Source organism: Opisthorchis viverrini (genome assembly GCF_000715545.1).
Source record: "Opisthorchis viverrini unplaced genomic scaffold opera_v5_180, whole genome shotgun sequence".
In the NCBI taxonomy this organism is placed as follows: Eukaryota; Metazoa; Platyhelminthes; class Trematoda; order Opisthorchiida; family Opisthorchiidae; genus Opisthorchis; species Opisthorchis viverrini.
The window spans coordinates 598,343-608,658 of record NW_008751837.1 but is presented as its reverse complement, the minus strand read 5'-3'; the positions used below and the strand labels follow the sequence as shown (position 1 = coordinate 608,658).

General features: G+C 44.0%; 1 protein-coding gene across 1 annotated transcript; it reads left to right on the top strand.

Moving 5' to 3' along the window:
* Positions 1–516: 516 nt before the first annotated feature.
* Positions 517–3,866, top strand: T265_14354 (hypothetical protein; the record flags this gene model as incomplete). Its single annotated transcript, XM_009173276.1, has 4 exons — positions 517–627; positions 669–816; positions 3,323–3,408; positions 3,452–3,866. 4 exons carry the CDS (start codon positions 535–537, stop codon positions 3,545–3,547), a joined length of 423 nt encoding a protein of 140 aa, XP_009171540.1.
* Positions 3,867–10,316: the final 6,450 nt, after the last annotated feature.

The window sequence follows — 10,316 nt, the reverse complement described above, 5'->3', positions numbered from 1 at the left end:
CACGAAGAGGCTCACGTTGATGCCATCCTGGCACACCACGAGTTTCCGTAAGGTCTTCAGTTCCCTTCTGTTGACCATATTTTGGCCGTTCCTTTGATTTGACTACTCCGAAGTAAGCGCAACAAACGATATTGTTCTCGGTAGACGGTAGCTTGACATGCGTAGCACATGGCTGTAGCTTACAGTGCTCAAGAGAATTAACCACTGCTTCAGACATCCGTTGCCTTATTACATTACTCTGACTTCGTTGGTTTCGGTCGGTTGCAGATATGGTTGTGGGACATCAGTGGACAAAGTTCTAAAGATCATCCACCCAGAGTGAGCCAATGCACCCCGTACTGTAGATTTGGCTTCTTAGTTTTCAAATAGGCTTATAACTGATTTTGTCGCATTGGTGGGTGTTATGATGCCCTTCTGCGTCGTCCACATGAGCCTCGTTGCACTCTTTTCGTAGGCTTCACTATGTTGCACTACTCTATGTTTCAGTACGCGACTTATCTTTGGTAGCATTGAAGAACTGGCTTCAAACATCCGATGGTCGGGCGCTATTATTTCGCCATTGTTGGGCGCGAAGATGAGGCGCTTTTTGATTTTGAATATTCTACAAATAAAGGAAATGGACAGAAGGTTTGTCTACTTTATCTATTGCTTTTCTATCATGTCTATAGTTTGAAGAGTTACGATATCTGAATCAATTCATAGCACACGCCTCTTTAGACGTGATTGATGATCAGATGTGGACGGCCAACGGAACATACCTTAAGTCAGTGGATAAGTTTAACGAGTGGATTGTATCAGCATTTGTAACACCCGGACGTATCCTTTGCATTGTTGGTTGAGGAATCATCTTAGATGTTTGCTTTACTGGCGCGTCATATATATGCCAATTCCGTTACGTTGGTTTTCGTTGGCCGGTTATCATTCCAATTACCTTGTATTTTTTAGCATAAAAATTTTTCTTGAACTTAATCCCAGGGATGCTACCGTTGGTTACTTTTGGGTCTCAAAATCAACTCAGCATATCATACTGCAAATCTCTCCTTATACGCAGTTCTTGTCTTCACTACCAAAGTTCGACTATCGGGCAAAGTGATCATCAGTGTCTATGGAGTTAGCAGGAGAGCATGTCTATGAATGAAAAGCGTTTTACAGTATCCATTAGGGACATTGTTTTGCAGGGTAAAGGTGGTCTGACAAGTACGATCGTCTCACAGACCGGGAGTTGGGCGTGAGTTTCAAGCTGTCAGTTTGATGTTTACCGCTATTTAGAGGTGCATTCTTACCAGAATGATGAAAACCCTTGTCAGTGTGTTGAGGAAATACCCGCACTCTCCAGGATATTTGAAAGAATGAAACCATCTTTTTATGAGATTTATATCGAACCCGGACGAATGGAATTCGGAGACCGCCTTCACACTTTGAGAACTCCACCGTACTAAACGAATCCTTATCACCATGCACCCGACCCGAAGCTGCTACCTTGACGTGGCGATCGGGCTTACGCGCTGCAGGTTACACTGACTGAAGCTTCAGGTCACAAGGTGCAATCATGCCTGAAAGATCGAAGAAGAGTAGTAGGACCACCTACTACGAGTAGTCGTATAGCAAGACAGTCTGAGGTTAAAGCCGTACCTTATTTTCTCAAAGCTGTCACCTTTTTGTGGTGTTAAGGTATCTGTACCGCAGTGCTGGTTGTACGTGGGTTGGGGTATTGCCAGGGCGCCCACAAGGTGATTCAGGATCCTCAACCGCAGCTTTTGGCTCAAAAGCCTGACCGCAAGGCATCGGTGTTTGGCTGTAACTGCAGTTGTATTACCATTTTTACGAAACACATCGCCATACATGTTTCAACTTCCAACCGGGAAGACCAGGGGACTGTGTTCGTCAGATCTCTAACCATTGACCAACCTGGCATGAGAGATTCTGTGAGTGTTACGCTTGCACAGCCCGGTGGGTTGCCGAGGTACACAACGGTAAGGTCCAGTTTCTTCTTGATGGACAAAGTTTACAAGATAATAGCAAGACTGTTCGTACTTTACGGTTGTGAAAACTGGCCCATCTGGTTTTCAGACCCTAACTGCACTCAAATTTTTCATCCATAGTACAAGGGGACTCAGGTTACTGCAACATACTGACCACGGAATGGTTCCTGAACAAGCAGTTTGCAACGAATGGGACTCACGTGGACAGCGCGTAAAACATTACAACTGGAAGTACATATGGGTGCTTTTACGAATTGCCAAAGAGTTCCTTGTTTCTATCTTTCCGATGAAGAGTTCGCGATATGACAATGAAAGGTAAATACATTTCCAGTCGAACTGATTGTCACGAAAATGCCCATCCCGGTTAGAGTCCATGATGTTATCTCTCCAGTCCACATGACATGACACGTAACCGAATACATTATCTGTACTACCTAGATCAAGTTTGCCCTTCAGTGTGCGCTGGTTGGCTAGTGCTCCCGAAGAATGCCGGGTCAATCCTTCCAACGACACCTTGCACCAGCATGTTTGTGTGAGTGATGTCCGTATGCGTTAGCACCTTGATCACATTCTCTCAAGGAGCACGTTTTTCTCATCAGTGTCTTGCTTATTCATAGTTGCTCTACACTTGTAGGCCAGCACGTACCAGTAGTGTATTGCTGTCAGTGGTTTCCAAATTGTTTTGTAATGTTGCTGGGATCAAGGCAGCTAAAACGTATTCCAACCTCCATATTGTCTTCGTAAATCTTAAATTTGCTTGTTGGCTCGTTGCATCATTTCTGTATTCTAGAGGTCAGCTGAGAGCACTTTCATTACTAGATTGAATGTTGACTTTTTTGGACTCGCGAAATTTTGTGGAACCCCTCGCTGAAGACGGGGGTGTATTGCGAACTGTACACAGGTTTTCCTACTGTTTTGGCAACTGTGCCTCACGCACTGTCTCGTTCTGTTACAAAAGATAGCCACAGCTAAACACGCGTGGAAGAAAACATCGCATGGAAAGGGAATATTTTGAACTCCGTACGCTAGTCTGCGGTTGACAGAGGACTTCCTTAGGAGGACTCCATAGGAGTCTGTACTCAATTTAGTCAAAATATCTGATTTCAAAGCTAGTGAATTGGCGGAGTTTATGATCTTCGTGATCAAATGACAGCTGGGTTGTAACATAACGCTTATGTGTGAAAACTTGTTTCACAGTTGGTATGCTTTTGGTTTCATGAAGTGGTAAATCACGTTGATGGAGCCTTGTTCTGCACATTCTTGTTCACTCCGCTGCTACTGGCGCGATCATCCAGTTGATATTTCAGCCATAGTAACTTGCCCTTAACAGACGAAACCAGAATTACGTATGGTGTTGCTCCACGATGAACCAAACGACACACGCATAAGAAACTTTTTCAACGACGTCTACGAAGCCTATGTCAAGGTAGGTACAGTTGAATCACCCGATGTCTGCTTTCATTTTCCAGTTGGCGCTAAATCCATTTTTCGACCGTGCAAAGCCCATTACTTCTCCAAGCTTCACGAAGAAAATGCAACGGTTAACAAGCAAACATTTCGGTTGACGAATCCCACGTATTGGTGCAACTGTGATATACTCATCTATTAAACTCCTATCCGCAGTCGCCTTATTTTGATCGAACACTTTTTAAGGGAGTTTACTCGACTGGTCTAACGTATTCAATTTCTATTCGTATTGCGGCCTAATACTTCATTCTTCACCCTCACACGGATTCCGCATTTTTATCGCCATGTCCCCTAGCTCTGGGGAAATTCAGGTATTCAAAGTAGTTTCAGCACAGTGTGTATTTTTGAACCTCTGAATTACCACAGCTCAATCTTGAGAGGGCATCAACACGTAGAGTAAATGTGTTTCATGAACTAACACAGAATTCAAGCCGCACAATTTAGCATAGGGATTTTGTAACAGGACAATACAGACGGTAAAGTTTTTGAAAGCGTTCAAGAACAGTGTGTCGGTGTGCACAAAACACATGGAGCGAGAGATTCAAGCATCAGTTTCGGTGGGCTGTCCGGTTTCTCATGAGATACAGTAGACCGACTGCCGCAGCACTGGAGTTGCATTTCATTCTGTAATTATGCGTGAGTTACCTTTATCCCATCTTAGCTTGCCGAATTCGCATGCAGGCTATTTCTACTCCAACAGGAATTGAAAGTAGCACAGTTGTTTTCTGGCAAAGAACCAATTTTAGGGTGTGCGACGGGAGATAGTGGTGCACAAAAACTAGTTTAAGTTCTCGGGACGTAGATGGAAACATTTCCCATGGACGATGTAACCGTTTGTTTCATCCGTCTTTTATGTATGGCTGCGAGCGATGGGATCAGTTGCCGAAATGATCATTACTCGTTCTGACAGTAGTATCAACGAAACTCCAGGGAGATATCGAATATCTGTAGTTTCCGGTCCCCTCTGCTGACGATTATGGTGTTCGTCCTTTAATTTCGAAGAACTTTTCCTAAAGTGACTTAAAGTGGGCTCTTTGTTTTCCCCGGTCAACTCTCCGCTTTAGTGGATAAAACTAGGCATCACATGCGACGACACCCTGACGATGTACGGAGCTGAGTGTTGACAAGTAAATGTAGTTTACAATATACGTTGGAAATGCCTCTTGTAACCAACATTGATGCAAATGATATCGTAAATATGCTGACGATTTCCGTAATAGGCTTGATCATATTCGTCAGAATACACCCTATGCTGTCGTTCGAATTTGTCGATTTGGTTGACTCCAAGTCCGCTTTATTCGCCATCAGTGGGTGGTGAACTGAGTGTATGGTTTGTAACAAAGACCGACAGCTAGTGTTTTGGCGGCGCAAATTGTACTCCGCATCAATAATAAGCAACCCATCGTATCAGGCATTGTGGAGTTGATTCGCAAGCAAAAGTAGCTTATGGTTGAATTGCGTACATGGATGATAAATGGATTTTGACTGTGGAGGATGCTAGGTTTCAGCTAAAAATGTAACGTAAAAAAAGTAAGATGAGCCCTCTCAACGCCGTTGTTCTTGGCTCACAATTTAGGCTAGGCACTGATGTGTATTGCTATCATTGATGATAGTACAACCAAAATACAGTGCCGTCTAACTGGGCGAGAGGCGCTAGTAAGGAATGTCAGAATGGGTCACATCCTGCATTTCCACGACTGGTACATGATGAGGCTTTAAAATGGTGAGACATTAAAATCGTAAAACGGTCACTGGAATTGTAATCAAGGCCAATACGAACAAGTAAATCCAAATGGGAACCACAAAACAAAGCGCGTTGCCAGGAGTGTACGCGAAAAAAGTATTTTGGTGTTGGAACTGAGCGCTTGCAAAATCTCCAGATTGGGGATCATCCGCTTCAGGGGATACCAATGTGGATATTCAAACCCGGATCTTCGGAAACAATGCTTGCGAATTTGTTCGCTATGCAGCTCGGAACCACATGATATAATACGAAAAAATGCGGGCTTATTCGCACCATAATATGGTCCAGTTTATTCGAATAGTCGAGCGGCTTGGACTTAGCTTGACCTACCAGGGCCTCCCAAAAACAGTGGACCGTTGATAGGATGCTCACTTCAGGTCACAAATCCTCACGATACATTCTCAAAACGGAGCCATATGGTTTCTCTATTCCACGAGCTTAGGTTCAGGATTTTCAGCCCAATCGTGTTCCATCCTAAAATAACGGGTTCATGCATCCTGTAACTCGGGACAGTCTCGAGCATATTGGAGGAAAAATTAACTGCATACGTAACGAATTATAAATTTCCAAGTCATAAACGAAATATAGTTGAGATAAAGTTTTGTTTCACCAGGAAGCTGCATTCACAGTCGTAATTTATGATATCGAAAATTGCCACATCCGGCTTGCAAACCCTAAATTCATTCAAACATTTCATCCGTAGTACAGGAGGACATAGCCTATTGCAGCATATCCACAACGAAATGAGCAAATCCAGACGAAACTGACTCATCAGAATGGCAACTGGATAATCTACAACTTGGGGGTGTATGCGTGCCCCCATACACAGTCACCACTTACTCCTGACTTTTCCACTCCGTACCTTTTCTTGTGGGGAGTTCGTGGGGAGAAGTGATGCGATGTGGAAACGCGAAATAAATACTCCCAGTCGAACCGATTACTGTGGATACGCCTATCCCATTTAGCGCGCATGATGTTTTCTCCCCGGTCCACAAGACATGACACGTAACCAAACACACCACCACCTCCTACCAGTACTACCTAGATCATGTTTGTCCCTCGTTGGGTACCGAACCCGTGTTGGTTGTTGCCCCCGAAGAATGCTGGGTCAGCCCATCCAACGACACATTACGCCAGCATGTTCGTGTGGACGCTTCTCGAAGGCGCTGAAACGTTGTTCTTTATTGTGCTCTCTGGAGGTGACGCTAACATTCTATCCTAACGTCTGAAGACTTTATTATTCATGGTTGCACGACATTTCCGGGCCAGCGTATACCGGTGATATGTAGCTCTCAGTGGTTTCAAGACCATAGTCTAAAATACTGCTGGGATCAGAGGAGCCAGAACGTGCTTCTAACTGGCTTTGTGAATCTTGCTTCGTTACAGAGCCCGGTTCGTTGTTTCCGTACTCTGGACGCCAGCTGAAAAAGTTTCCAGATCGAGGTTCTACATCTGTAATGACCTACGTGAACAAAGGGCTGATATTCAAACTAATGTCTCGTGCAGCATTTATAATTGGAAGAAAGTTTTGTCGGCTGATTATTCTTGCGCGGCTGTCGTCAAAACGCCTGGAAACTGCTGAAGCCGCGTTTCAAAATCTTCAAATTGGTTCACCAAGTAAACATGCATCAGAAAGCACGAACCCCTCACTAATATCAGGCTACAGCGGTGTTTTCAGTGCCGTGATATTTAGGCAGGCGCTTCATCCCCGATAATGAGGGTGGACTGACTGCTCAGTATCCAGCAGGCCAACGTTTGTTCTTATACTGCGGAGACCTATGTCAATACCAGCAAGCATCTGCCTCGAAAGAGGGAAATTTTCGACAAGTCTCCGTCATGGAATTGGTTCGGTGTCGCTTTCTCGTATTTCAAATTATTCCAACCGAACATTTACAGTATCAGCAGACGGATGAAAGTTAGTACTCTGGTCTGACTGATTCGCAGTACAGAGTGAGCCGATTATGCAAGCGATTTTCTGCACGGACTGGTAGCATTTCCGTTTAGTAAACAGAGGGATTTTGCAAAAATACACTTTTTGCCGAATTGCCGAGTCAATATGAGGATTCGATGGGGGCAAGGAGTGTGAGAAGTTCATGGAAGCATCTCTTTTCATTTTTTGGTTCTCCTGTTTCACTTTTTATACGTGATACAGTTTGCACTCATGTTTGCCACTTGTAAGACCTCACGGTAATGCCGTTTTGAATTTAGATAACATGTGTATCCTTCCCCTGTGTGTACTATTGCCTTAATGATGCACCAAACACGCGATAGATCGAAATGCTCCAACAACCCACAAGCGGTTTCACCCTTCTTTTGGCCGGTGCCCATTATCCACACAATACTGTCAGCTGCAAAACCTCTGAAAGTGGGGTCAAACCTTCCGCGCCAAAATGTTGTTTTTTGCTGCGTATGTGCTCAAATAAAAAACCGTTTTAATTTGCGTTCAAATTTTGCAGCCCACTGAAGCAACCATGCCTCTGGCTGAAAAGTCCTGTGGGATAATTTTTAGCATCGCTAAGACCCTGGGATGCCCAAGTGGGGCTCAAACGTCTGCTATGGTGGTTTCAACTCGATTTCTCGATTGCTTTAATCCATCATGGACACGTCATATCTTCCGAAAATTCAACTCTATTGTGCGAATACCGAGCTTCATTTTGGCACAACAGGCGGGCATAGCCTCCGAATTTATGCCCATCTGGTGTTCTCAGCCGCTAACTAGAAGTAAGCCCAAATTAATTTCATCAAAACTACACATGGTTAGCCAATCCGGTTGCACGGTTCAGTGATACGTTGCCCATGGAATTTTGTTTGGGTGAGCGAACTTTCAAGGTCACCAAACACCGACGGCCCACAGGCGATTAAATGCTTACGAGACTAGGTGAGTAATCAAATATTAGCATATTCTATTGTTTGTCTGTAAGTGGATTGGACTTGTTTCGGTCGTCATTTGTCTCGCAACGCCATGAAACACAAACGAATGACAACTGTCCTTCCGTTTGCTGTAATATATATGCGGCAGAAGAGGTTGGTCAAATCTGTACCATATTTCCATGGGGTTGGAACCAACTCCTCCCTGAGGCTGTTGGGACCAGGTGAAAAATTTGATCGTAGTTGCAGTTTCGGGCGAGAGGCTGCAGTCGATGTTGTGAGTCTGGTGAGTGCCAGGGGGCCTCAGATACAACGGTGTTAATAGAAAAATCTAAAAGTTGATGACAACAAGCTAAATGGACCCAAGGAAGATGAATTTGTTCGCTGATCAGGAAACAAAGTACTTGCTGGGCAAGAATAACTGTGAAATTTTAAGGAGGTAAGGACGTTTTAACTGAGGCAGCTAGCAGGGAGGCTAGCATTTGGGCTAGTTGGAACGGGCGCTGGTTTTTAGCTTACATAGAGACTCCTAACATGGGATCTCCGTTGTACAAACGAAGGGGTTAATGTGAGTAGTGACGGTAGATATATAAATGACAGTCAGGCAGAAGCTTTGCAGATATTGGATAAGAACCGTAGCTTAATTAATATCCACAACGTCAACTTAACGGGAAGGTAAGAATAAGGATCACCAGTCGCCGAGTCACTGTTGTCAACTCCAAAAAAAGAAAAGTGCATGGAAAAAGCAGTCATTAGGCGCTAGTTGTGACTGCTTGTAATCAGGAATTGATAAGTTTTTTGCATATTATGCATATGGTCACTCTAGCGAACAAGACGGAAGAATGCGTGTGCGATATTTGGATGATGAAGTGAACTTAGAGTGGTGTGACCCAACTAAGACGGAGGTGACCACTCCTTGCACTTCGAGGTTATCCATCAGCTTCACACGGTACCTCCAGACTAGCCCATGCACATATATGTATATATATATATATATATATGTATACATATTGAAACAAACGGAAGGACAGTTGTCATTCGTTTGTGTTTCATGGCGTTGCGAGACAAATGACGACCGAAACAAGTCCAATCCACTTACAGACAAACAATAGAATATGCTAATATTTGATTACTCACCTAGTCTCGTAAGCATTTAATCGCCTGTGGGCCGTCGGTGTTTGGTGACCTTGAAAGTTCGCTCACCCAAACAAAATTCCATGGGCAACGTATCACTGAAACGTGCAACCGGATTGGGCTAACCATGTAGTTTTGATGAAATTAATTTGGGCTTACTTCTAGTTAGCGGCTGAGAACACCAGATGGGCATAAATTCGGAGGCTATGCCCGCCTGTTGAGCCAAAATGAAGCTCGGTATTCGCACAATAGAGTTGAATTTTCGGAAGATATGACGTGTCCATGATGGATTAAAGCAATCGAGAAATCGAGTTGAAACCACCATAGCAGACGTTTGAGCCCCACTTGGGCATCCCAGGGTCTTAGCGATGCTAAAAATTATCCCACAGGACTTTTCAGCCAGAGGCATGGTTGCTTCAGTGGGCTGCAAAATTTGAACGCAAATTAAAACGGTTTTTTATTTGAGCACATACGCAGCAAAAAACAACATTTTGGCGCGGAAGGTTTGACCCCACTTTCAGAGGTTTTGCAGCTGACAGTATTGTGTGGATAATGGGTGAAACCGCTTGTGGGTTGTTGGAGCATTTCGATCTATCGCGTGTTTGGTGCATCATTAAGGCAATAGTACACACAGGGGAAGGATACACATGTTATCTAAATTCAAAACGGCATTACCGTGAGGTCTTACAAGTGGCAAACATGAGTGCAAACTGTATCACGTATAAAAAGTGAAACAGGAGAACCAAAAAATGAAAAGAGATGCTTCCATGAACTTCTCACACTCCTTGCCCCCATCGAATCCTCATATTGACTCGGCAATTCGGCAAAAAGTGTATTTTTGCAAAATCCCTCTGTTTACTAAACGGAAATGCTACCAGTCCGTGCAGAAAATCGCTTGCATAATCGGCTCACTCTGTACTGCGAATCAGTCAGACCAGAGTACTAACTTTCATCCGTCTGCTGATACTGTAAATGTTCGGTTGGAATAATTTGAAATACGAGAAAGCGACACCGAACCAATTCCATGACGGAGACTTGTCGAAAATTTTCCTCTTTCGAGGCAGATGCTTGCTGGTATTGACATAGGTCTCCGCAGTATTTGAGGAATAATAATAATGATA